The 27,866-nt window shown below is 50.8% G+C and overlaps 1 protein-coding gene across 6 annotated transcripts; it reads right to left on the bottom strand.

Moving 5' to 3' along the window:
* Positions 1-1,624: 1,624 nt before the first annotated feature.
* PFAS (phosphoribosylformylglycinamidine synthase) lies at positions 1,625-27,830 on the bottom strand. 6 transcript variants are annotated; one of them, XM_060291289.1, is made up of 28 exons: positions 27,693-27,830; positions 19,647-19,806; positions 19,426-19,561; positions 18,853-18,958; positions 18,287-18,476; positions 18,093-18,198; positions 17,609-17,749; positions 17,367-17,491; positions 17,070-17,198; positions 16,312-16,443; positions 16,053-16,181; positions 12,808-12,881; positions 12,540-12,696; positions 12,191-12,252; positions 11,883-12,044; positions 11,519-11,644; positions 11,253-11,384; positions 10,775-11,005; positions 10,459-10,639; positions 10,297-10,380; positions 9,917-10,072; positions 9,576-9,695; positions 9,117-9,262; positions 8,785-8,992; positions 8,550-8,641; positions 8,356-8,470; positions 7,094-7,417; positions 1,625-6,987 (listed from the first exon to the last, which is right to left on the bottom strand). In XM_060291289.1, exons 2-28 carry the CDS (start codon positions 19,786-19,788, stop codon positions 6,677-6,679), a joined length of 4,017 nt encoding a protein of 1,338 aa, XP_060147272.1. In that variant the 5' UTR covers positions 19,789-19,806; positions 27,693-27,830; the 3' UTR covers positions 1,625-6,676. The 6 variants fall into 6 exon arrangements, with proteins under 6 accessions (XP_060147272.1, XP_030717329.1, XP_030717330.1 ...); XM_030861469.2 differs by lacking the exon at positions 27,693-27,830 and adding an exon at positions 20,782-22,850; XM_030861470.2 differs by lacking the exon at positions 27,693-27,830 and adding an exon at positions 22,764-22,799.
* Between the last annotated feature and the right edge of the window lie 36 nt (positions 27,831-27,866).

Below are 27,866 nucleotides of genomic sequence, written 5' to 3'. Positions count from 1 at the left end.
ACATCTCTTGAGTCCTTTCATCCTTCTCCGCCGCCACCCTAGTCCTGGCCAGCACTATTTCTGTCTGGAGCGTGCAAAGCCCTCTTATGGGACTCCCCAATCCTCTCTTGTCTTCCTGCTCTGCAGCTGGAGTGATCATGTCTCTCCCTAATATAAACCCATTTGGGTGGTTTCCCATTGCTCTTAGGATAAAATCCAGTTTCCTTGACATGCTCTGTTAGGCCTTTAACTGTGCCTATTCTGTTTCCCATTGTACTTAATGTTCCAGACAGACTCATCTTTGTTCAGTTCCTTAACTTGCTTTATCGCTCGCCTCTGAGGCTTTGCACATATCTTCGGCTTTCCCTCCCTCCCCTCTCCTGTGTCCAGCCGCTAGTCATCCCTCAGGTGTCAGCTAATCCCGGAAATCCTTCCCTGATCCAGAGAGTCTGGGCTGCATCCCCTGCTGTGAGCTCCCACCTGTACCCTGAGCTTCCTCTCAAACATGTTTCATTGAAATTGTCTGCTTCACGGCCCTCTCCCACTGTGTGTGCACCTGCCCAGGGAGGAGGCCCTTGACAGTTTTCTTACCTGAGTGACAGATGGGGCGGGGCTCCCTGTTTCACACCCTTTGTCCCATTCTCTAGCCAAGGGCTTCTCCTCTAGCCTGAGCAGACAGAGGAAGCTGCACAAGGCCACCCGTCCTGAGGGAAAACGGCCCCCAGTCGCTGGCACTCCTAGTGGACTGCTCACATAGGGAAGGTCTTTCCTGAAGCCCAAGAGAGGTCTCTAACCCAGGCCCCACCGCAGCCGTGCCCGAGGCTCCACCATCTGGCTGTTTGCTGCTCCCAAATGTCTAATGACAGGCTGAGGATTTCTTTGATTTCTGCCCCAGGGTCTTGAATGCAGAAGGTACTGGGGAAATAAATACAGCTTGTGGGACCCCGGGGCCTCTGAAGGCTCAGCTGCTTTGGGGGACACCCTCCTCCCACAGGCTCACAACTGTCTGGCGTCCACCTCCTTTTTTCCTTTCTACCCCTGTTGTCCACACCTGGGTTTGGGCAGGGTGTCCCAGGTGCTATTTGGAGGGACGCCCAGGGGTGTGCTGGCCTGTTAGAGAGGCTGGGAGCCTCTCTGGAGAAAGCGGCCTTCTCCAGGGGTCCCATGCGGACCCCTGCACACACGTCCCCCACTCTGTGCCCGGCCCTCCTGGAGCCCTCCTTCCAGCACATATCAGGCTGAAAGGGATGAACGCATGCTCAGTTCAGTGCCGTGTCTTTTTCTGTGAAATTGAAGGCCCTGTTGGCTGCCAGGCAGGTGTTAAGACAGAGACAAGACTTACTGGTTCTCCCTGTCTCTCCACGCCGCCCCCCCCCCGCCCCCACACATGCATACACTGTCCTTCATTTGACATGAGGACAAGAGCTTGCAACTTGGAATGACTGGAGGAATGAAGTCAAAAAGGAAAATGCTTGAGGACTTGCAAAGCAAAGCCACCCATAAGCCCAACTCACTAAGTTCACTCTTCTATTAAGGAAGGAAATGTGGATCAACCTTTACTAACTTTAACATTCACATGTATTCATTTGTTCAACATATATTTATTGAGCACCTTGTAGGTAACAGGCACCATGCTAGGTGGTAGGATACAGTGGAGGGCAGAAATGGAGTTCCTGCTCTCATGGAGTTTACACTCTACTGAGGAGACGACTCGTTGAGCAAAGAAACACATCGTTCAATGTAAGATTGCAGTGGTAAAAAAAAAAAAAAACCCAGAACAAAACAACAACAACAAAAGATTGCAATGCTGAAAAAGAAATTACAACAGTGACTTGGGCTAGAAAAGGAGGTGTGTGATGCTACCGTAGGAGCCTCCAGTATCTAACGAAGAATTTGGTCAGAGAGCTGTTGACTGATGAGACCCAAAAAAAGACAAGACTTAGGTTTGGACATTATTGTTAATGGTCTTGTTTCAGACCTCGGGTGTAGTGAGCTGAGGTCACCATACTCCTTCTGTTCACGGTACATTATTATCATTGCTCCACTTGGGTGCCCTCTCTTATTACCTTTGGTCTCTGTTTCTCATTCTGATTCCCCGTTTCCCCCATAGGTGGGTAATGCTGAATTTCCAATGGGACAATCTGCCCTGTTGTCTGGCTTTCTCTGGGAAAGCTGATGGGTTGGGATTTTGTCAAATGGGAATGATGAAAAGATACTGGGTCAAGTTGAAGGGCACTGGAAAAGCTGTTACTGGAAGTTGGATAAGGAGGGAAAAAGAGAGAAGAAATGGATGGGGGAAAGATGTGATTGAGCTGGAGGTCCTGATGACTTTGAGATCCAAGTACTGAAGAGGAAAATGCATGATGGAAGGAAGGGAGGTTATGGTCAGAGGTAGGGTGCTTGAGTGAGTGTGGAAATGAAGCACATCTGGGTGATGACAAAATTCCATGGCCGAGGTAGAATGGAGGAAGTCATTGGAAAAACGTTCAGGTTGCACCCCTTCCTTTAAGAACACGTAGAAGTTGTATACATCATTTTCTCTCCTACCAATCAGAATTTAGTCACAGGGAATTCCCTGGTGGTCCAGTGGTTAGGACTCCATGCTTCTACTGCAGGGGTCACGGGTTCAATCCCTGGTCAGGGAACTAAGATCTCACATGCCACGTGGCATGGCCAAAAACAAAACAGAATTTAGTCACAGCTGTAAGGGACACTGGGAGATGTCATCTTTATTTTGGGCAGCCACAACCCCTGCTAAAATACTGGAGGGTCCTATTTCTAGAAAGGGGAATCAGATATCAGGGAACAGCTGGCATCCCCTTCCACAGGGAGTGATGGGGAAGTCAGCAGAACACAAAGTAGGGGGTGAAGGTGATATAGAATGGTATGAACCTAAAATGGGCAAGATTTTCTTCGAAGGGGGTGGAGAATAATCTGGGAGTGGTACAGAGAGGACCCAAACCCCAACTCCCTGGCCGGAGGAAGGTGAGATGAGGTTTGAGAATAAACGCCACCACATGGAGGGGCTGTGGAGTGGCTTTCAGAGCAGTTGGTTTCCCAGGAAGGCAAAGAGAGGCAGAAAAGAGCTAGCCGGTAGTTTGCTAGACGGCCTTTGGGAGAGGTGGGGAGATAGAAGCTGGGTTGGGACCAGCAAGGACAGGGTTGTGAGGCTTCTGGATAAAAACAGAAGCTGAGCTGACTTGGTTTTGGTAGTGTCCGAGGGTGGGTCTTGCTTGGCCAGGGTAATCTAAACCAGAAACCACTCCAACTCCAAAATGCATGAATTACCTATCACAGCCAATCAGCAGGGTACCTCACATACCATCCTTCTACTTTTGCGTCAAGCGCTTGTAAACCTGACATCCAAGACTTGGTATCAGCCCTCAAAATTGTGCATTTGAGATTACCTATATTTTATGTACACACACACACACACACACACACACACGGCTTCCTAGCATCAGGGAGGAATACTGAAATGCCAAAGTGACCCCTACTCCCGCAGACTGCTCAGGGTAGGTCAGTTTGCAAAGCAATGAGAAAAAGACCTGAAACAGTTATTTTCTCCATAGCCGTGATTCAACGCTGTTTCATCAGTCTCTCCTTAGGCTACTCTACTAGGAGTGCACCGCTCAGCCCGCCCTCAGGGATCTGAGAGTCCAGTCTCCATTCTCAGGGAAGTTTCTTTAACCAAGATGTTGAGCTATTCAGGGGGCAAACTGACTTGAGCTGTACGACAGGACAGTCACAGCGGTCACAAGGAAGTGGCCTTTACACACACTCCTGTGAGCAAAGGGAGCAAGGACAGCTGTCAGCAAGAAGTCCTGACGATGCTGCCTCCGGAAATGTGATTGCAGGGCAGTAGGAAGCAAATGCTGCAGTTTATTTAACCTTAATTCTTCCTTTGTTTTAAAAAGGGAGGGGGGCTATCAAGTACTTTGCTGAACTCTTATGAAAAATAATTTATTTACATATAAAATCCTAGCATACGCTTGGTTCATGGCAGGTGCCATATACAGATACTATTTCTTTTCAGCTTTATTGAGATATAGTTGACATATAACATTATGTGAGTTTAAGGTGTACAAAGTGTTGATCTGATACACTAGCAAGTGATTACCACCATACCGTACACCTGCATCACACCTTACACCTGCATCACATCGCATCATTCCTACTTCTTTTTCCTGGTAAGAACATTTCAGATCTACTCTGGTAGCAACTTTCAAGTATATGATACAGTATCATTAGCTATAATCACCATGCTGTACCTCAGATCCCCAGAGCCTGTTCATCTAATATCTGGAAGTTCGTACCCTTTGACCAACATCCCCCTTTCCCCCATCCGCCATTCTAGTCTCTGTTTCTGAGTTCAGCTTTTTTTAGATTCTACATATAAGTGAGATCACATAGTACTTGTCTATCTCTGTCTGACTTACTTCACTGAGCATAATGCCTTCAAGGTCCATCCATGTTGTCGCACACAGCAGGATTTCCTTCTTTCTTGTGGCTGAATACTATTCTGTTGTGTGTGTGTGTATATATATATATATATATATATATATATATATATACACACACACATCACATACAGGTATTATTTTATTTTTTATTATTTATTTATGGCTGCGTTGCGTTGGGTCTTCGTTGTTGCACACAGGCTTTCTCTAGTTGTGGAGAGCAGGGGCTACTCTTCGTTGTGGTGTGTGGACTTCTCATTGCGGTGGCTTCTCGTTGCGGAGCACAGGCTCTAGGCACGTGGGCTTCAGTAGTTGCGGCTCATGGGCTCAGTAGTTGTGGCGCACGGGCTCTAGAGCACAGCCTCAGTAGTTGTGGCGCATGGGCTTAGTTGCTCCACGGCATGTGGGATCTTCCTGGACCAGGGCTCAAACCCGTGTCCTCTGCGTTGGCAGGCGGATTTTTAAAATTTATTTATTTATTTTTGGCTGTGTTGGGTCTTCGTTGCGGAGCACGGGCTCTAGGCGCGTGGGCTTCAGTAGTTGTGGCACACAGGCTCAGTAGTTGTGGCTTGTGGGCTCTAGAGCACAGGCTCAGTAGTGGCACACGGGCTTAGTTGCTCCACGGCATATGGGATCTTCCCAGACTAGGGCTCGAACCCGTGTCCCCTGCATTGGCAGGCAGATTCTTAACCACTGCGCCACCAGGGAGTCCCACAGATATTATTTTAAAGCCTATTAGACCATAAACTCCCTGGTGGCAGCGACAGTGCTTGGCACTGTAGCAAACCATCGAAAATTAATGGAATGAATGAATGAAAGAATAAATGCATACTAAAGGCTCAGTGCTAGGGATAAGGAAGGGAGCTGCTAAACTAGGAGAAGCAAAGATCAGGAATATTGAGTTCAGAGGCCAGCACCAGGGCAGTCCTATGACTCAGCTGGAGACACTGTCACAGAAGCTGCCAACAACTGCTTACACTTAGCACAGCGCTGCATTTAAAAAGAAGAATCAAGGGCTTCCCTGGTGGCGCAGTGGTTGAGAGTCCGCCTGCCGATGCAGGGGACACGGGTTCGTGCCCTGGTCCGGGAAGATCCCACATGCCACAGAGCGGCTGGGCCCATGAGCCATGGCCGCTGAGCCTGCGCGTCCGGAGCCTGTGCTCTGCAGCGGGAGAGGCCACAACAGTGAGAGGCCCGCGTACCGCAAAGGGCAGACTTGATAGCTTATCTCAAAAAAGCTACTAATGAGTAATAGTTGGCCACTGCCTTATTTATTATGAAACAAATGTCTCATGACTTTTTATGTGTACCACATTTAAATTGATCTCATATAGCAGAATTCAGATCATGAACGGATGATGTAGTCTTTCTGTCCTGATTTGAATAAGATTGGCTTGTGGCTAAATGAATATGGTCAGCTTTTTGAATTTTGATAGTAATTCTGGTTCAACAAGTACTATCACTGTTTTCCCCTTCTAAAGAGATGATTAAACTTGAATAAGGAATGTTAAACTTTTCAGGGATATGGTGAATGCCTTCTCAAACCCTATAGGAGATTGGTTTTAGATTTAGATTTCTATAACTGGTTATATTAATATATTTAAATACTGAGAAGCTCCCTTCACTGTCTCACAGACAAGCAAAATTCACGTGTGTTTCAAGTTGTGTTCATTTGCCTGTTAAAGCAAGGGCTGAAGATACACTGACAATGTCCATTTTATCTTTTTGGTCTTAACTATGCCAATTTAATTAAAATTCTCTATCTAAAGTTTAAAAAATAAAATAAAAATAGAAAGAAGAATCCAGAAGGCTTCTGCTGTTTTCCAGATGAGCACGCTGAGGTCCTGAGTTGCTTGCTTTTGTCCGCCCCCATCCCCTTAAACCCCGACGAGGAAGGGGGGCATAGGACATCCCTCCGAGCTCAGGTAAGTGACATAAGTGATGTGGTGCAGCGAAGCGGGGCAGTGGAACCCCCCCCCCATGCATCCTAACCTCCCACCGCAGGAAGCTTCTCTGAACCGCGTGTTGCTTCCCAGGCCCACACAGGACAAAACGTGTTAGAACAGAACTGAAAACAGATCCAACAGCGTAAGGCATAGACAGATTCATAAAATTAGCCAAGGTTGTTTTGGGCATTTTGGTCCTTGTCTGTCCAAGACACACAGAAATAATATGAGGTACTTCTAAAGACACCGTGGGTGAAAACCACGGGGCCCAGGGGAGTCTCCCCGGCCTGCTCAGCAGCCTCCTTCCCGGGTCCAGTTTCGGGCATTGATGAAGAGCTGGAGCCAGGGGGAGGTGGTCATAGTGTCAAACGGAGGGGGTCGCCACGCCCACTGCCAAGGCCTCACAGACCGCTCAGGGTGAGGCATGAGAGCCAGGTGGCGGCCATCGGGGGAGCAGATGCCAGCCATGCCCCCTGGGGACCCGTTGGGATTCAGGGGGTACTGTTCCGTGGGGTTGCCGTCATCGTCTGCCCAGCGCAGCGGAGCCAAGCCCCTGGCCTCAATCTGGGCTTGGAGTTCCGGGGAAGAAAATGCCATGTAACCTGGGGCAGAAGGAGGGACGAGGGAAGGAGGGACGTGAGAGCAGAGCTCCCTGGCGTCCTCCCCCACCCTTGCCCTCAGGCCCTCCCCGACTCCCCGGAGCCTGACCTTCCCCATGGGCGCTCCACACGGGCAGCACGGCACCCTCCATCCCTCGCAGCATCAGGGCCGGCCCGGGCCCCACTCGCACGCTGGCCCAGCGCGACTCGAAACGCCCAGACTGGTTGTGGCGCAGCAGGAGGCCAGGCCGGGCCGGCCAGGACTCGTGGCCCATCTCTGCCGCCTCGTCACCAGGACTGCCTCCCACCCAGCCCAGCAGGGCCAGCAGCTGGCAGCCGTTACACACGCCCAGGCTGAAGGTGTCTGGCCGTTGCCGGAAGCGCCTCAGCTCAGCCCCGGCCTGGGGGTTAAAGGTCACAGCGGCTGCCCACCCTAGGCGGGAACAGGAGGCTGGGGTGAGCACCGGAATGAGGGGGGACTGTCGCCTTTCCATCCCAGCGTGCCCCATTACACTCGCTCAGGACCTCCCCCCTTTGCAGAGCTCAGGGCAAACGCCGGGGAAAAAAAGCAGGTTTAACTGATTGAAACATGTTGCCAACTCCTGGGCCTGAGACGGCCCATGACGAGTTTTCTGCTTAGGCAACAGAGCATTTTCAAAATTTTTTATTCAGTTGCCTAACATTTAATCAGGATTTCTGGCTTATCTTGAGAAACAGAAAGATCTGGCTGTGCCGAGCCTGCTTTCCGACAGGACAGCCTGCTGGAGCTGAGTAGCAGCTGCTGCTTCTGACAGGGCACATGCCCCCGGGCTTGGCACAGTGCCACCCAGCCCACCTGCCTCACAAGCTACCTGCAGAGGGCTTCCCTGGTGGTGTAGTGGTTAAGAATCCGCCTGCCAATGCAGGGGACACGGGTTCGAGCCCTGGTCCGGGACGATCCCACATGCCACGGAACAACTAAGCCCGTGCGCCACAACTACTGACCCTGCGCTCTAGAGCCCGCGAGCCACAAATACTGAGCCCGTGTGCCACAACTACTGAAGCCCGCGTGCCTAGAGCCCGTGCTCCGCAACAAGAGAAGCCACCACGAGAAGCCTGCGCAATGCAATGAAGAGTAGCCCCCGTTCGCTTCAACTAGAGAAAGCCCGCGTGCAGCAACGAAGACTCAATGCAGTCAATGAATGAATGAATTAATTAATTAAAAAAAAGGCTACCTGCAGGCCTGCTGGCGGCTGGCCCAGAATGAATGCGCTCACGCTCCCCCAGCCAGCCTTATGGAGGCGAGAGGCCAGTTCTCAGTCAAGGTAGAAGGGGGCTAAGGCAGCTCTTCAGGAACGTGCGGGGAGCGAGTGGGCAGGGCCGCACACCCACCTTTGGCAGAGCCCAGGACGTCCGCGTAGCTGAAGCCGCCCACGAAGGCCATGCCTTGGAACGTGTCCAGCCTGACTGCTCCAGAGCAGAGGTCCTGCATGGTCACGTCCCACACCTGGCAGGAGGGGGAGGGCAAGTGTCAGAGGGCCCATGGCCCAAAGCCCAGCCCCGGCTCTGCCGGGCAAGCTGCTCACCTCAAACCCAGCCAAGTGGAAGGCATCGGCCATCTCCCGGTCTCCGTTACTGCCTTCTTCTCGAAAGATGGCAACGCGGGGGGCGGGGCCACCTGGGGGGAGGAGTGTCCTTGTGCCAGAGGGTTACTTCCGCACCCCAGCGCCCCAGACACCTTGTCCAGGGCAGGCCCCGCATCCAAGCCTTGGGCTCCTCCCCAAAGTGCCCAGGCAGCCAAGCCACTACACGTTTCCTCACCAGGCTCATGAGGCACGGAAGCTGTGGGGAAGGTGGGGGGCAGGCAGTAGGTGGGCCCCGTCCGCTCCCTCAGCCCTCCTTCTTCCTGGGCCACACAGTGGGGCTCTGCCTGCAGCCGATCCAGCTGGAAACTGGTCTCCTCCCAGAGGGCTCGTAGCTGCCCAACGGGCTCCTCCAGAACGACAGCCCCATTCACTGATACCCGGACCTAGAGACGGGGGCAGATCTTTCAGGGGCTGAGAGCAAAGATGTCCACGTTGGGCCCCCTCCAAGGCTGGCAGAGGCAAACCACGACCTTCCCTCTGCAGGCCTGCCATTCCTCACTTCCTCACCGTGGCATGGGGCCCGGCGCTGCCCGTGCGGCCCAGCTCCAGGCAGTGGAGGCCAGCCTCCCGGTAACGTGTCAGTACTTGGGCCAGGTCTGGCTCTTGCACCTCCAGCACCAAGCCTGGCTCCTCAGCGAACAGTACAGGCAGCGCTGGGAGAGTAACAGAGGGGTCAAGGTGACTAGGGTATTGCCAGGGACTCAGAGGTGGAGTCAGGGGGCTATGGCTAAAGGAACAAAGGCAGGGGTCAGGGATGGGGTGAGGCCTGGGAAAGCAGGACCAAGGATGTGGCCTCAGGGTCTGCAGGAGGTTTCAGAGGTGCCACCTGACTCAGTGGTCAGAAAAGATAGCAAGGGACTCAGGGGAAAAGGAGTTGGGGACACTCTACTCTTTAATAGGACATGGGGACGGTCCACAGGATGGGGCAGGCAGCCCAGGCTGGAACCTAGACCTCAGGCTCCTCACCATTGACCCCAGGGGCAGGGACGGCCACCTCTATCCCACAATTCCCAGCAAAGGCCATCTCTAGCAGGCAGGTGATGAGACCTCCGTCACTGACATCGTGGCCTGAGCAGAGGAGGCGGTCTGGAGGAAGGAATAAAATGCTTGGCAGCCTTGGGACCCAAACCTGGCAGCCCCGCCCCCCTTCTGGGCAGTTGGGAGAAGACGGGGGCGAGAGTGTGGGCTCGCTCAGAGAACCAGAGAGAAGGGCGTCAGACCCCTCTTCGCCCCCCAGCACGTGCTCAGCTGGCCAGTGCCTGCCCCGTGTCAGCCACAGGCACCGTCTCCTCCAGGGCCTCACTCACCTTTCAGCAGCCCCTGGGTGATGCCGAAGGCTCGCACCAAGTTCTCGGGAAGGTCCAGATCGGGAGGCTGCTCGCCGAGCTGGGAGAAGCACTGGGCCAGAGCTGTGCCCCCGAGCCGATGGCGCCCAGGACTCAGAGGCACGTAGAGCAGGTGGCCTGGGGAGACAGGGGCGTGGTGAGGGGAGATGGCTGGCTCAGGAGAAGCCCTCCCGCCGTGCTCACTGAAGTTCCCAGGACGTGGTGAGGCACCCAGACCACCAGCCCCAGAAGGCACCATGCCCCAGTGCTGAACGAGGGGGCCCAGCACTCACGAAGCAGACCCCAAACAAAGGACCAGGCTGTGAATCCACAGTGCACCGAGGAGAGGGAAGAACCCGTACCTCTCCCTCCGGGACACTTGAGGTCTGGGGTCACAGTGGCTGTAATGTCTGGACAGACAGCATAGGCTGAGATGACCAGCGACCCTGCAGAGCAAGGAGTGGAGAGTGAGGCGCAGCCCGACCCACAGACCCGCCCCTCGCCCTCGGGCGCCCAGAGCTCACCAGGAGCCCGCACGGTCTCAGCGCCAACCCGGGCAGCCATGCTGAGGGAGTCCTTGCCACCATCCACTGCCACACCCAGGGCCGCCATCACGGCTGCCACAGCCCCACAGGCGTCGGCCAGAGCCGCACCCTCCCCCGGGAGCTTGGCCGCCCACATCCAGTTCCCGCTGCATTTCACGTCCTGGGAAGCGGCAGAGACTCGCGTTAGGGAGGGAGGGCGGTGTGGAGAGGCTGCGGGCAGAGGGGTGAGCAGGCGGTGGTCGCATCTGCGTCCCAGAGGCCGGGGGCTCCAGGACAGAAGCTGCAGGGGACTCACCCGGAGGTCGGTGACCAGAGCAAACACCAGGTTGGTGAGGGCTTCAGCCACAGCCAGTCGGGCAGCAACCTTGGGGTCTAGCAGGCTCTTGACGGGCTGCTCTCCCAGGGCTGTGGCAGCCCCTACGAGCTCCTGGTGACTCAGTGCCACCACCGCCACATCTGCCAGAGGGGTCTGCAGGGGTCCCACACACTGCTGCTGTGCCACCAGGCCGCCCACGGAGCGGTCCACCTGCGGAACCAGGTGGAGTTAGCAAGAGGCCAAGGGACAGGGACAAGGGGGTGGAAGGAGGCCTGGCTCACCCTGGACACAACAAGGCTCAGGGTGGACAGCAGGGGCTTAGGCCATCGGGGTAGCTGCCCTGCCCCTGCCACGTCCCCCTCGGGCCCGGTGGGCTCCCACAGCCATCCCCTGGGCTGGGCGAGCAGAGGGAAGGGCGCAGAGGGCTGAGAGGGCGGAGCAAGGGTGCGGGGCAGACCTTGCTGGTGAGGTAGCGCTTGCTGGCCACCGCAGGCAGCCTGAGGACCCATGCCAGGGCCTGGCGCACGCTCAGCCCTGGGGGCAAGGCCAGGGGCCGCAGCATGGGGAGACTCCTCTGGAGGAAGAACTCCTGCAACACAGGTGGCAACAGTGGTGTGAGCGCCTGGGGAGGTGCTGGGCACACAGGTGACAAAGCACGTGTAGGGCAGATGATGGTCTGAAGGGCTGGGCCAGAGAAGGAGAAACCTCCCGCCCCCCACATACCTTCCGGGGCATCTTGCCCAGCACCCAGTCCAGATCCAGGTCCACAGGCGTCGGGGGAGGTGTTGGGGGGGCATCCCCCTGGCCATCTCTTCCCATAGGACACTCCCGATCGTCCACCAGCACTATCTGTAGACCACAGGGACACCGCCCAGAGAGAACGAGACTGTGACCACCAGCAGGGAATAAACACTTCTGGAAAGCCGGGCAGAGGTGCTCTGTCCACCCCACTTGGCTTCTCCTGTTGAGCCCCCCGGCCCCACCCTGGTCCCCACGGCGCCCATGCTCTCGTCTCTTTCCTGAGACACCCTCCCTCCTGGGCAAGCCCACGCACAGCATCTGTTACCGACTCCCTGAGCCAACTCACCCTCCTGTCTCCCGTGATGGTGCCCACAAAGCAAACTGGGCAGCGTTCCCGGGCACTGACACGACTCAGGAAGTCCCGGTCGGGGGGCCTCAGCAGAAGTGCATTTGACTCCTGGTACTCAGCCCCCCAGATTTCCAGGGCGTTCAGGGTCGGGTCCCCGAGCTGCACATCCATGGGGGAGGACGAAAGGGAAGGGTCAGCGGGTGCTCCCAGTCTCATGTTCTTGCTGGGAGTGGGGGACAGATGGGTGGGGCCGGCTGGGACTGACAGGGGCAGGGAGACAATCAGACTTCAGGGAGGAGACCCACCTGGAAGCGGCTGGTATAAATGACGGCTCCAGCTGGGTCACTCAGCTCCTTCAGGACGTTGCCTGGTGAGAGGGTTTCCGGGAGAGGCTCTCATCTGGCCCTGGTCAGTACCGGGCAAACAAAAGGCCGTTCCCAGCCTCCAAAGGAGCCCCTAATTCTGTGCATCCCTGTTTGAACCGCTACTGCACCCTCTCCAGCAACTAACCCTGAGTCCGTCCAGAACGTGTAGTGGGTGCAGAGTGGGGCCCAGAGCTAGCTGGTTGGTTGCAGATCCGCGATACCTCTCCCCAAACTGAACCTGGCAGGAGACCAGGTAGGCCTGGTCCTCCGTCCCAACCCCTCCTCTCACCATTGCCACCGGCACCCTGGTCATGAAGGCTGCAGATGGGGTTTCCTCTGGGGGCCTCCACGCAAGCCCGGATCACACGGTTCATCTTCTGTTCCATCTCCGGGTCTCCCCGCTGCACAGCCCCGAAGTCCAGGTCGCTGGCGTTGTCTCCCTGCACCTGGGAGGACAGATGGCACATCTCAGCTCAGGGGGGCTGGGAGCTCACACCCCACCTATGCATGGGGCCCAGAGATGTCATGGAGTTGGCACCTGAGCTATTTGCACTTGCCTGCACGGACGAAGCAGCTCCGCCCCCGACTCCAATCCTGTAGACAGGACCCCCAACCTTCACAACATCCATGCCTGCGAGGAAGGAGGGCAGAATCAGAACACCCGGGAAGTGACCAGACGTGTGAGAACGAAGCAGTGTGAGGATAAAGGGAAGCTGGTATTAGAGGAGAGCAATCAAAATTCTTTGATTGGGTAAATACACTTTGAGGAATTGACCCTCCAGATTTATTCGCACAGGTACAAATCACCTACGTACAAAATTAAATACTGCAGCATTATTTGTATTACCAAAGACAAGAAATAATCTAAATGCTAACAACAGAGAACTGGTTAAATAAATTATGGTATAAGCCATATAATGAAAAACTAAGCCACCGAAACAGAGAATTTTTTTTTTTGGCTATGCTGCGCGGCTTGCAGGATCTTAGTTCCCCAGCCAGAGATTGAATCCAAGCCCTCAGCAGTGAAAGGTGCAGAAGTATGCCTACCCACTTAGAACAGCATCAACAAGAATAAAATACTTAAGACTTACACACTGAAAATTATGAAATATCTTAGGAGGCCTAAATAAATTGAAAGAGATCTCATGCTTATAGATCGGAAGACTTCATATTGTTACAATGGCAATACTCCCCAAAGCGAACTGCAGAGTCAACACAATCAGCCACCTTTTTCAAAGAAACTGACCGGCTGATCCTAAAATTTATATGGAAATTCAAGGGACCTAGAACAAAGCCAAAACAATCTTGAAAAAGAAGAACAAAATTGAAGGACTCATACTTTCTGCTTTTAAACGTACTGCAAAGCTACAGTAATCAAGACAGTGTGTTACTAGCAGAAGGAGACAGGTAGATAGATAGGTCATTGGAATAGAACTGTGAGTCCATAAATGAGCCCAAACATTTATAGCCAACTGATTTTTGGCAAGAGTCCCAAGACAATTCAATGGGGGTAAGAACAGTTTTTTTCAAAAAGGATTTTGTTAGAACAACTGGATATCCACATGTGAAAGAAGGAAGTTGGATCCCTACTTCATACCATATACAAAAAATTCAAAATGTATCAGAGACCTAAACGTGAAAGCTAAAAGCTATAAAAGTATTACCAGAGAATATATGAGTCACTCTTGGTGACCTTGGCTTAGGCAGTGGTTTCTTAGTCGTGACACTATAAGCCAGAAGCCACAAAGAAAAAATATACAGATAAATTATACTTTACCAAAATCAAAAACATTTGTGCTTCAGGGGACACCATGAAGAAAGTAAAAAGACAACTCACAGAATGGAAGAAAATATTTGCAAATCATTTACCTATCAGGTAAGGGGCTAGTACCCAGAATATGCAAAGAACTCTAACTTAAACTCCAAAAAAAAAAAAAGAAAAACCAACTTAAAATTGGCCAAGGACATGAATAGATATTTCTCCAAGGAAGGTATACAGATAGCCAAGAAACAGGAAAAGATGCTTAACATCCTGAGTCATTAGGGAAATGCAAACCCAAACCACCATAAGATACTACTTCACATCCACTATGATGGCTATAATCAGAGAGACAGATAAGAGTTGGCAAGGATCTGGAGAAATCGGAACCTTCACACACTGCTGAGGGGAATGTAAAATGGTGCAGCTGCTTCAAAGACTAAGTACAGTTATCAAGTGACCTAGCAAGTCCACTCCTAGTTACCTACCCAAAAGAATTCAGAACATAAGTACATAGGAAAACTTGTACACAAATGTTTATAGCAGGGCTTCCCTGGTGGCTCAGTGGTTAAGAATCCGCCTGCCAATGCAGGAGCCCTGGTCCGGGAAGATCCCACATGCCTCGGAGCAACCAAGCCCGTGCACCGCAACTACTGAGCCTGGGCTCTAGAGCCAGCGAGCCACAACTACTGAAGCCCATGCGCTTAGAGCCCGTGCTCCGCAAAAAGAGAAGCCACTGCGATGAGAAGCCCACGCACCACAACGAAGAGTAGCCCCCGCTCGCCACAACTAGAGAAAGCCCGTGCGCAGCAACGAAGACCCAGTGCAGGCAAAAATAAATAAATAAATAAATTTAAAAAATGTTTATAGCAGCATGGTTCATAATAGCCAAAAAGCAGAAACAACCCAAATGTCTACCAGCCGATTAATGGAGAGACAAAATGATATAGCAACACGATGGAATATTATTCAGCCATAAAAAGGAACGAAGTACTGATACATACTATAACATGGATGAACATTTAAGACATCACGCAAAGTGAAAGAAGCCAAACACAACATTTATAACAGGGAAATTCATCGAGACAGAAAGTAGATTATTGGTTTCCAGAGGCCGAGGAAGGGGGCATGGGGAGTGACTGCTCATGGGTGCAGGGTTTCTTTCTGGGATGATGAAAATGTTCTGGAATTAGTGGTGATTGATGCACAACTTTGTGAATATACTAAAACCACTGACTTGTACACTTTACAAGGGTAAACTTTATGTTATATGAATTACATCTTAATAAAATGGTTATTAAAAAAATGGGTGGGGAATTCCCTGGCGGTCCAGTGGTTAGGACTCAGCGCTCTCACTGCTGGGGCCCCGGGTTCGATCCCTGGTCAGGGAACTAAAATCCCATAAGCTGCGCAGCGAGGCCAAAAAGAAAAAAAAGGTGTGCACACATGCTATTTGTTTAAACAAGGGGGGGCAAATATACACATGGGTCTGTTTATGTATGCAGGAAAAACCTCTGGTAGGGTACAAAAGTAACCAATTAACATTGGTTATCTCTAGGGAGGGAAACTGGGTGGCTGAAGGTCAGGGGAAGGAGAGTTTCCACTGTATAACCTTTCTTTGCATTTTAAATTCTGAGCCATGTGACAGGTCACCCATTCAATAAATGGTACCTGGCCTTTATTTTGATTCCACCACAGGTCCTAGCATGGTGCCCGGCACCCGATGGGCGCTCAGTAAATGTCGACCGATTGAACTGAGCTTGCAGATAAAAACAGGCCCTGAATAAACACTGGCTGCCTTGACTTAGCAGGGTGGGCCTCTGCCATGCAGAAGTCAACCCGGGAAGAAACAGGCCACACAGACTGAGCCTGCCCCACTGGCATAAAGCCCTGCCCTGCCTTGAAAGACTGTACTGGGGAGAGGAGACATGAGCTGGGAGATAAAAAACAAACCACTGAAGTTCCTGTAAATTCCACTCCTGCGGCTGCCACGTGCTGGGGAGAAAGCTGGCTGGACCTGGTAGACAGGTGGCGGGCTCTTACCTGGCTCTGGGGGCTCCTTGCTCACATGCTCAGCTTCCATGCACCCAATGCCTCCACTAAACATGATGGGCTTGATCCACTCGCGCCGCTGGCCATCTGGGAGCTGGAGGCCCAAGGAACGGGCAAAGCCTGGAGCGTGGACGGCACAGGGACAGGGGACAGGGTCTAGTCGGCCAGGCTCCTCAGCGCTCGCTGGGTCACACACCTCACCCCACCCCGCCTCTGGGACTGTTATCCCCCACGCCCCCGCAAGCCTCACCAGCCAGAACTGGTTCTCCAAACTTGTTGCCGTAGTCAGAAGCCCCATTACTGGCCTCGATGGCAATCTCCAGGGGTCGGGCAAAGTTCCCAGGATACTGGAAGCTTGGATCCTCCCAGGGCATACTGTAACCTGGGCAGGAAGGAGAAAGATGGGTGGACTGTGAAGACGGAAGATGGAGGAGTCACGGCCCTTCAGGAAGAGTCTGACTCTTGGGACCAGAGTTCTTAACACTTTCCAAGAAACTGGACTTTGGGACTTCCCTGGCTGTCCAGTGGTTAAGACTTCCCCTTCCAGTTCGGGGGGTGGGGGTGGGGGACGGAGGGTGCGGGTTCGATCCCTGGTCAGGGAGCTAGGATCCCGCGTGCCTCGCAGTCAGAAAACCAAAGCATAAAAGCAGAAGCAATAAACAAATTCAACAGAGACTTTAAAAATAGTCCACATCAAAACAAAACAAAACAAAACAATTGGATTTTGGGGGGCAGTTGAGGGCCGTAAGTCCAACCCAGTACCACAATTGTTTTTGGCTAAGTAGATACTGGTTTATAAAGAAAATTGTGGTTCTGCAAAGCCAGATCTGGGTCTTCCTTGGCCTACTGTCCTCACAACCATGGTTGGCGAAAGGCCAGCTATTCTAGAGCCCTCCCTCCCAAGAAAAGGTACCCATGATGACCCTTTGACCTGAGAGATAAGTGTCCAGTGCCTGCCAGGACAAGGGGTCTGGAAGGGGAGATGGGTAGAGAGGAAAGAGACGGGACCTGGGATGTGCAGGTTTCCAAAGCAATAGCCAGCAGTGCCAGCCACCACGTGGGCCCCGCGGCCTGTGCACTGGACATCTCGGATCCGGCCCCCTGTGCCAGTGGTCGCACCGCTGAAGGGGGCTACTCCTGTGCAGAGAGAGGGAGGGTATGGGTACTGAAAAGGCAAACTCCACCTCTGACCACCCCACTGAAAATAAGGACATGCAGCCAACCTGCTGGTCCCCAGGTGGGCCTGGGGCCTTTGCCCTACCCTATACTCTGACCCTGCCTATCCCTCCTGGGGACTCATCTCACCCGTGGGGAAGTTGTGGGTCTCTGCCGTGAAGACGACATGTCTCAGCCCCTGACGTTGCCGGAAGCAGCTTGGCCGTGAGGGGTCCTCGGGACGCAGGAATTGGACTTCCTTCCCCTGGATTGCACTGTGGACACATCGTTCTGAGTCTCACTTCCTTCCTGGCATCTGCACTTACCCCACCAGAGCCTGGGGCCTCCCATTCCCTGGGTCTGAGGTCACCCCAGCTGAGGGCACAGCCCACCTGCTGTTGTCACAGAACTTGAGGACATTGTTGGGGTGCGAAGATGCCTGGGTGCTCATGATGGACTCAAACAGCGAGTGTGCCAGCTCCTGCCCATCCACGTGGAGTCGCCCCTTGAAGAACCAGTGTCGGCTGTGCTCACTGCAGGGGGTGACGTGGGGAGGGAAAGGCAGGGTGGAAACATGGGTCATTTCTCAGGCCTTGCCATGTCTTCTCATCAGCATAAACGGCAGAGTTACGGCCACAGGTCAAAACAGATTCCAGAAGTCATAAGCTTCCAACAGTCTGTCATTGTGGATGGTCCAGATCCAGCGTGAAGATAAAACCAAGATGTGAATGCAGACTACGGGATGAATGGGGAACCCAGGTACTCAGACAGACTCAGGGAGGCCCCTAGGCCAAGAGAGAGCCATGCAGAGTCCCTGCGGTCTTCCCTTCCAACCTCCATGGGCTCAGACATCAGAATGTCCCCATTCCTCCCCACCTATTGGACTGAGCCAAGTCGAAGGCCTCCACAGTGCTGGGGTTCCGCTGCAGCTCCTGGAAGCGCTTGGTGTAGAAATCCAGGTCCCAGGAGTCTAGGGCCAGACCTAGGAGACAACCACCAGAAGAGTTGACTGTGGGACTCAGCACCCCTACTAGCCTGGCCTGGGCCTTCCTCCAGGGACCCCTGCGCACCTAGCTCCTGGTTGGCTTTCTCCAGGGCAGACCGGCCCTCGGCCAGTATGTCAATTGGGCCGCCAAGGGGTGCTGGGGTGCACCCCAGCGAGAAGCTCTGGATGGGACAGGGGAAGTGCTGCTCCGTCATCCGGTCATGCAGGGTAGCCAGGGCGACGGCCTCTAGCTCAGCCGAAGGCGGGTGGGCAAACTAGGGGTGGAGACACACACAGAAGGCGAGGGGTGCAGGGTTGAAGAATGGACAAGATGGTCCACCCTCGTCCTCCAAGCCACACAGGACCAGCCCACTGCTAGCCTCTCTGGCACCTTTGTTCAGATTAGAAAAAGACGCTCCTTCCAGGCATGAGTCCCTGTCAGCACGCACAGATTAGTAAGGGAGCACAGGCTGGGTTTCTGTCCTATTCACTCCTTGACCAGGTGGCCTCAGGCAGTGAACAACCTGCAAACAGGGCAGGCGTCAACGCAGGAACTCCTCTCCCTGCTTCCCAGCGTTTCCTTAGAGTTTAGGACCCAAAATCTCTTCCGCTTCCTCCTCCTGATGCCCACCTGACTGCCTACGAGCTCACCGAGAGCAGGTAGCGCCGGGTCGGCTCCACGCGGTCCACGGCCCCCAGCCCCGCAGCCTGGCACACTGACACGATGTTGCTGGATGTTGGCGTGGAGAAGTTCAGCCTGTGGATTGGTTAGGACCAGATGGTTAGAGCCCCAGCTGAGAAGGTGGATCCTGCCCACTGCTGTCCAGGCAATCTCCCACCTCTACTTACCACCCCCCCGCACCTGCCCACACCGCTGGCCTCCAGCCTCAGACCTGGGCACCAAGAAACCTGCTTTCAAAGGTCATTCAAATCAAACCGTAACTGTTCTGTAGCAACAAAATGCTTCAATTTCAACTTCTCAGGATACAACGTGTCATATTTCCAGAACATGCCTGGCAGCTGGCTCAGTCTTCAAAGGTATCTTCCCACATGGGGAAAGCATGTGCCCAGCTTTCTAGGCGGGGAGTAGGATGAAGGGAAAACTAGTCTCCCAAGGACCGCAAGAGGAGGAAGAGGAATGAAAGTGGAAGGGGTGGCAGTGTGTCTGGAAAGGCTGACGGGCTCTGGACCGTGGAACGAGCTACCCGAGGCTGAGACACGTGCCTGGGCCCGACCTCCAGCAGCAGGTCAGTGGGGCCGGGAAGGAGCCAGGACTCCTGAGCGACATCGTCCAGTAACAAGGGGCAGCCAAACAGCCACGTCAGCTTCTTCATCTCCTCGGCGCTCGGGGAGGACTCAGCTGCAGGGAGACAGGGCAAGGACACCTTGAGACACTGCCCCTGGCACTTGGCACCTCTCCCGAAGAATCCAGTAAGTGGCCCAACCTGTCCAGTTCACATTGTAGCACAGCTCGGTCTTGACACCCTGCAGCTCTGGCAGTTCCCCTTGCAGCTTCCTTTGAGTATATTCAGAGGCTGCCCTCTCGTGGCCAGAGGGACGGACATAGAAGTGAAGGACTGAGGACATCTCTGTAGGTGTCCTTTGCTGGCGAGAAGAGTTAGAAAAAATAACATTCACTAGAGCCTATCTGTTGAACTGATTTCAAGTTTCAAGGACAGCTGAGGCTGTGGAAGCATTAGGGATGTGGTGGGGGAAAGCAGTGGGGGCACTGAGGCATAAATGTATCCAGACATTTCCCGTCCAGTGTGGTCAAGGCCACAGGACTGTGGGTACCAACCTAGCACTTTAGGAGTGGGAAAGCCTTCCTAAGGGAAATGGCATCTAAGCGTGAACCTGAAGGATGAGCTGGATGGGGCTGGCCAGTGAAGTCAAATGATAGTTCCTCTACTTCACTGTTTCAAAATATTATCTCCCTGCTCAAGGTAAATCCAAAGCCTTTAGCCTGACAGTCAAAGGCTCTCCACATCTATTCCCCAACTACTTTTCAACTTCTGATCCCACTGCTTCTCGATAGGACCCTGGCTTTACTCACTAAACCCTGCCTAGCCTCCTCGCCATTCCTTTGCCCCATCCTAGAATGCCTATGCCTATCCCTATCCTGTCCAAAGCTTTCCCATTTGTCAAAGTGAGTACAGGTCTCACCAACTCTGGGAGGCCTTCATCACTGCGCCAGTGCTCAGGGCCACCTCCCTCCTAGCAGAGCTGAGGGCTTCTGATCTGCACCATTCATTCAGCTCTGATCTCTCTCTCTCTCTCCCTCCCTCCCTCCCTCTCCTTCTCTCCCCCCCAACCCCGCCCTCTCTCTCTCTCTCTCTCTCTCTCTCTCTCTCTCTCTCTCTCACACACACACACACACACACACACACACACACACGTCTCCCAGGTGTACACGCCCTCTTCCCAAGGAAGTGGGACGAAAGGAAGCTCATTGCTTCGCTTCTTCACTTGGACAACTCATAGGCATCTCAAATCTAACTTACTCAAGGCTGACTTTGACTATTCTGTCAAGGTCACCAAAGACTGCAACGTTGCCAATCTAGAGGTCACTTAACTTCTTACCTTATTCGACCTCTCAGCAGCATTTGACTTATTCATTCTCTACTTCCTGAAACACCCTCCTCTCTTGGCTTCTCGACACCGCTCTCCTGATATTCCTCTCCCTTCTGGTTGCTCCTTCTCGGTCACCTGTGCTGGCTCCGACTCTTCTGCTCCACCTCTAAATGGTGGGTGCCCAAGACTGTGCCCTTTCTTCTCTTCCCTCTAAATGTTCTTCCTAAGAGACTTCATCCGGACCTGTGGCTTTAAATACAATCTATGAGACTGAACCAATGACACCGCCAGCATTCAACCATTTTTGACTCAAAATGGCCATTTCACATGATTCGAGTTACTATCTGCCAACATTCCATAACTTTATCCAACTCTGACTCTCCCTGAAACTCCAAACTAGTACATTCAAATGCTTAGGTGACACTGCCATATAGATGTCTCATAAACACAGATAGCCTGTTCTGGCCAAAACAGAAATTTTGATTTATCGTTTCTCCAGACCTGTGGTTTCCCCCATTTTCCCCATCTCGGTTAACACCACCATCATCCAATCTGTTGCTCAAGTCAAAAACACAGGAGTCGATCTTAATTTTTCTTTCCCTGAGCCCTCTCTATACCCAATCTGCCAGCGAATCCATTTCCAAACATATCCCAAATCTGTCCACGTCCTTTCCTCTTTGCTACCGTCACTCCAGTTCAAGTCAGTACCAGGACTCACTTGGACTAATGCACCAGTAGCCCTCCTGACCAGGACCCCTGATCCTACCGCTGCCCCAAACCACAATCCACTCGCCACAAGTTAGCATAAATGAGATCATGGCTTCTCATCACACACGGTATAACATTCCAACTCAGTACCCTGCTTTATGTTGTCTGGCCATTGCCTACCTCTCCAACCCTATCTCACACCACTCTCCTTCTCGCCTACAGTGCACCAATCACACTGGCTTCTTTTCTATTACTGTTTTCTAACTTGCCAAGCTCAGTTCCGAAAGGCATTTTTCTCACCCTGCTATTTGCATGGCTAGCTTTCTTGTTATTTAAATTTCAGGTAAAATTCACCTCCTTGAAAAGGCGTTCCTTGACCAACTGCTCTGAAGTAGCCATTATGAGATGGTCTTATATTAATCTCCTATATGGTATTTATCACTATCTGACATTTTATTTTTAGCTCTGCCTTCCCCACTAGAGCAAAATCTCGATGAGGGCACGAACTGTAGCTATTTTACCTCCATCGGATTACCAAGGCTTAGAACAATATCTGGGGCTTAAAAACCAAAAAATCTCAAACTTGTAGACTGACAAGTTCCAGGCCAGGTCTCATTTCAGCAACCAATGTTCCTGCCAGATCGTGATTCCTCCCATTCTCAGCGCCCCCACCCAATGCTTATGACCCCTTTATTTTATTTTATTTTTTTCCTTTTGCCGCACTTCGTGGCTTGTGGGATCCTAGTTCCCGGACCAGGGATTGAACCCGGCCCTCGGTAGTGAGAGCGCTGAGTCCTAACCACTAGACTGCCAGGGAATTCCCCTTATGACCCTTTTTAAAGTTAGGCGCCTCAGTTGTCCTCCATACCATAATTCCTTCACAGGAATTATCACAACCCGAAATCATTTTGTTTATTATACCAGTTGATTTTCGTCTATCATTCCCAGTGAAACAATATCTCCAAGAGCACAAAGACAGGATTGTCTACATCAGGGCTGTCTCCCCAAAGACCAGCATGGTACTTGACATAAAACAGGCTGTCAACGGATTTTTTCTTGGTTGAATGAATGGTCATACAGGGGATGAGTTTACGTGGGGTCTCCCCTGCCAGGCGTCCAACAAACGCGAATGGACACCTGCACTAACGCGGGCACCCAGGCGCCCGCTGGGCGCAGCTCGGCCTGGTGGGGATCCTGCACCGGCTTGGATCAGGCTTTGGGTGGGTGGCTACGGGGTGAAACATATAGGGGTATCCGGGTTTGCGCGCGGTAACCATACGCACGTGGCAGCCGTTCTCGCAGTCCCTGAGCTCCTGGAATCCTGGCGCGCCCACTTGCGTCATCCGCGTGCGCCGCAGGAAGAGGCGAAGCATGAGAACGCCCCCGCCCCCTCCTGCCCGCCGGGGTCTTTTAACTTTTGTGAAAATACAGTCAGATCCGTGCAGCCAGCTTGAGCTCTGACGGAGAGAGCACCTTACCTGTCCAGGACTCGGTTTACCCTCCCCCTACTCCCTTGGCTTTCTTTCACTTTTATCTTTTCTGAATGAATTCATTTATTTAATTCTTAGCAGGGTGGGAGGCATATATATATATATATATATATATATTTTTTTTTTTTTTTGCAGGGGGCAGGGCGCACCCCGATCGCTATGTGGAACCTCCCCGACCAGGGATCGAACCCATGACCCTTGCATTGGAAGCACTAAGGCTTAACCACTGGACCACCAGGGAAGTTGGGGAGGGATATGTTTTTAACTTCTGTATTCTGGCTAGTTACAGTGACAATAATAATGATTGGAAGAATTTATTGAGCACCCATTAAGGTACTTTACATGATCTCGCCCATCCTCACAAAAACCCTGTTTTACAGATGTGGAAGCTGAGGCTCATTGCCATGCTCTCATTTCTTAGTTTTGTAACTCAAACACTTAGCAGCTTTGTACTGTTTTTTGGCACATTTTTTTAAACTCTCATACTATATACATATACGATTGTGATAGGGACAGAGTTAAGGGACAAATTAGGTAATTAAATAGTTAATCCCACTAGGGGATTGCAAGTAAAGAAAAAAGTATGGGAGACCCCTGTAAGTTAATGATCACTCAAGAAAACAGGTTTGCTTAACCACAAAACCAAGCAGGCCTGCTTAGCAACAAACCATGCAACAGAAGCATGAGACATGCCCCCCAAAAATAAAACCCTGGTGGCATGAGACCCACATCCTGCCCAGTGAGCTCAGTAAGTTAATGACCCCTAGGACATGCTCTCTGCGCACATAAAAAACAATAATTTATGGAAAGATGACATATCAAAGTAAAAGACCCTCATTGTACTGAGACCTGAAATAATTTTTCCATAGTGCCATGACAGTCATGGCTTGACCATGTAGGGACAAGAAAAGTGACTTCCAGATTCATCAATTTGTCCCTGATCCTTCTCCTGACTTGGGTCCTATATCTCCCGCTGCCCCCTGAACAAGTGTAGCTTATTCAAAATCACTGGATCTGAGACAGCTCCCAATCCTCCATACTTACCCCACTCTTTGACAGACCCTGTGGCCCTCTCATTTGATCCTGCATGCTGCCACCAGATTAAGCTGCTAACCTGACATTTAAATCACACCAACGAGGGTGCTGGTGGATCCAGTTCAACTTACAGTCTGATCACTGTAGCCTAAACTCAACTCTCCCTCCTATGAACTAGCAGAGGTAAATCCCAGGATATAGGGCACACTTTAATGGACTTGGTAAACTAGAGCTAATCAATGAATTTGGTATAGTAGCAGGATACAAAATAAATGCACAGAAATCTCTTGCATTCATATACACTAATGATGAAAAATCTGAAAGAGAAATTAAGGAAACACTCCCATTTACCACTGCACAAAAAGAATAAAATACCTAGGAATAAACCTACCTAGGGGGCTTCCCTGGTGGCGCGGTGGTTAAGAATCCGCCTGCCAATGCAGGAGCCCTGGTCCGGGAGGATCCCACATGCTGCGGAGCAACTAGGCCCGTGTGCCACAACTGCTTAGCCTGCGCTGTAGAGCCCATGAGCCACAACTACTGAGCCCACGTGCCACAACTACTAAAGCCCGTGCCCATGCTCTGCAACAAGAGAGGCCACCGCAATGAGAAGCCCGTGCACTGCAACGAAGAGCAGCCCCCGCTCGCTGCAACTAGAGAAAGCGCACGGGCAGCAACGAAGACCCAATGCAGCCAAAAGTAAATAAATAAATAAATCTATTTAAAAAACAACAACAACAAAAAAAACCTACCTAGGGAGACAAAAGACCTGTATGCAGAAAACTATAAGACAATGATGAAAGAAATTAAAGATGATACAAACAGATGGAGAGATATACCATGTTCTTGGATTGGAAGAATCAATATTGTGAAAATGACTATACTACTCAAAGCAATCTACAGATTCAATGCAATCCCTATCAAATTACCAATGACATTTTTTACAGAACTAGAACAAAAAATCTTAAAATTTGTATGGAGACACAAAAGACCCTGAATAGCCAAAGCAGTCTTGAGGGAAAAACCAGAGCTGGAGGAAACAGACTCCCTGACTTCAAACTATACTACAAAGCTACAGTAATCAAGAAAATATGGTAGTGGCACAAAAACAGAAATATAGATCAATGGAACAGGATAGAAAGCCCAGAGATAAACCCACCCACCTATGGTCAACTAATCTATGACAAAGGAGGCAAGGATATACAATGGAGAAAAGACAGTCTCTTCAATAAGTGGTGCTGGGAAAACTGGACAGCTACATGTAAAAGAATGAAATTAGAACACACCCTAACACCATACACAAAAATAAACTCAAAATGGATTAGAGACCTAAATGTAAGACCGGGCACTATAAAACTCTTAGAGGAAAACATAGAAAGAACACTCTTTGACATAAATCACAGCAAGATCTTTTTTGATCCACCTCCTAGAGTAATGGAAATAAAAACAAAAGTAAACAAATGGGACCTAATGAAACTTAAAGGCCTTTACAAAGCAAAGGAAACTACAAAGACGAAAAGACAACCCTCAGAATGGGAGAAAATATTTGCAAACGAATCAATGGACAAACGATTAATCTCCAAAATATATAAACAGTTCATGCAGCTCAATATTAAAAAAACAAACAACCCCATCCAAAAATGGGCAGAAGACCTAAACAGACATTTCTCCAAAGAAGACATATGAATGGCCAAGAAGCACATGAAAAGCTGCTCAACATCACTAATTATTAGAGAACTGCAAATCGAAACTACAGTGAGGTATCACCTCACACCAGTTAGAATGGGCATCATCAGAAAATCTACAAACAACAAATGCTGGAGAGGGTGTGGAGAAAAGGGAACCCTCTTGCACTGTTGGTGGGAATGTTAATTGATACAGCCACTATGGAGAACAGTATGAAGGTTCCTTAAAAAACTAAAAATAGAATTACCATATGACCCAGCAATCCCACTACTGGGCATATACCCAGAGAAAACCATAATTCAAAAAGACACATGCACCCCAATGTTCACTGCAGCACTATTTACAATAGCCAGGACATGGAAGCAACCTAAATGCCCATTGACAGACAAATGGATAAAGAAGATGTGGTACATATATACAATGGAATACTACTCAGCCATAAAAAGGAACGAAATTGAGTCATTTGTAGAAACGTGGATAGATCTAGAGACTGTCATACAGAGTGAAGTAAGTCAGAAAGAGGAAAACAAATATCGTATATTAAAGCATATATATGGAACCTAGAAAAATGGTACAGATGAACTGGTTTGCAGGGCAGAAATTGAGACACGATGTGGATAAAAAACGTACGGACACCAAGGGGGGAAAGTGGCGGGGGCGGGTGGTGGTGGTGGTGTGATGAATTGGGAGATTGGGATTGACATATATACACTAATATGTATAAAATGGATAACGAATAAGAACCTGCTGTTTTAAAAAGTAAATAAAATTCAAACAAAACAAAACAAAACAAAACGGTGGCGGGGGGGGGGCTCTTCCAGAGTTAAGAAATATTGAATGCAAAAGGAATGATTAGGTTTGGGATTTTGACTAGGCTCTGACTGGTGTTCTAATTAGGGAGCCAGTGTGGCTGGAGGGGAGTAGGAGAGAGGTTTCAGCTTCTCTGGGGGAATCTCTCATTGCTGTTGTTTTGGTGAAAAGGGAAGGAACACATCTCTGATGTAATAATGGGAAATAACTGCAAACAAAGATTTGTCTTATAAATAACTTAGCACCACAGTGCATAACTAGTTCATGCAATAAGGAATAGAGAGCTTGCATTGAATGAAGTTGAATTAGGGGATACCATAACTTGTAGAATTAAAGTCTTTATTCTCCCGTTATGACTAGAGCATTCTTATTGTCTAAAGTGTTTATACTTACTATATTATAGTCAATGTTTATTCTATCTTGCTCCAAAAACAGTTTGAAGCTCCTATAAGTGTACAATGGCGTTAAATGCCTCTCTTTTACTTTATGTCTTTAATTTCCCCTCCTTCCCTCCAGCCTCACTGACTTCTTGCATTTCTTTCCACCGCTGGGCCTTTGTGTTTGTTGTTTCACCTGTCCATTCTTTCTCTTTGATCCCCATCATATGAATCCTTCATCTCTTTCAATTCTTTAATATAAAGTCACCTTTTCAGTAAGGCCTTCTTTATACAAAAGGGACACACCACACCGCCCCCTGCATTCCATAGCACCTATTACTAACATTCTACACATTTTACCTTTTTTTTTTTTTTTTTTTTTTTTACTGTCAGTCTCCATGTTCTAGAATGTAACCTCCATGGGAGCAGGGATTTTTATCTGCTTTGTTCACTGCTGTATCCCCAAAGCCTAGAACAGTGCCTGACACGTTGTTGCATGAATTCTGTGCACTCCACTGCCTATTAAGACATGGATTGATTGGTTGGTTGACTAAATTAGGGAGAGCAGAGGCTTTTATTAGTAGATCCACAAAAATTTATCAAGTTCTTATTTAACAATAAGCACTGTTCTAGGCACCAAATACAAAGAATAGAATAAAGCTTCTAGGTACTCACAGTCAAGTGGGGAAAATAGTTAAACAATTACAGCAATGAGTTAAGGCCATAAAGCAAGTATGGATGATGTGCTGCATTAAGGAGGAAACACCTCTCAGCTTAGCAGAATCAGGGAGATGGAAAGATGCATAGGAATTACCAGCTAGAATGGCTGTGTTTGAGCTCCTGAGCTCCGCCACCCCACGGATACCAGACAGGATATCACTGGGGAAGAGGCTGGGAGGGTGCCAGAGTCGGAGTGCCAGAGTCGGAGACAGAGGTGGCAGTGGAGCAGAGAGGTCCTGACGCTGAACGTGGAGAAGTCGGAGGTGGA

Source organism: Globicephala melas, chromosome 20, assembly GCF_963455315.2.
Source record: "Globicephala melas chromosome 20, mGloMel1.2, whole genome shotgun sequence".
Lineage (NCBI taxonomy): Eukaryota > Metazoa > Chordata > Mammalia > Artiodactyla > Delphinidae > Globicephala > Globicephala melas.
Note: the sequence above shows the minus strand (reverse complement) of the source record. Positions and strands in the feature narration are given on the sequence as shown.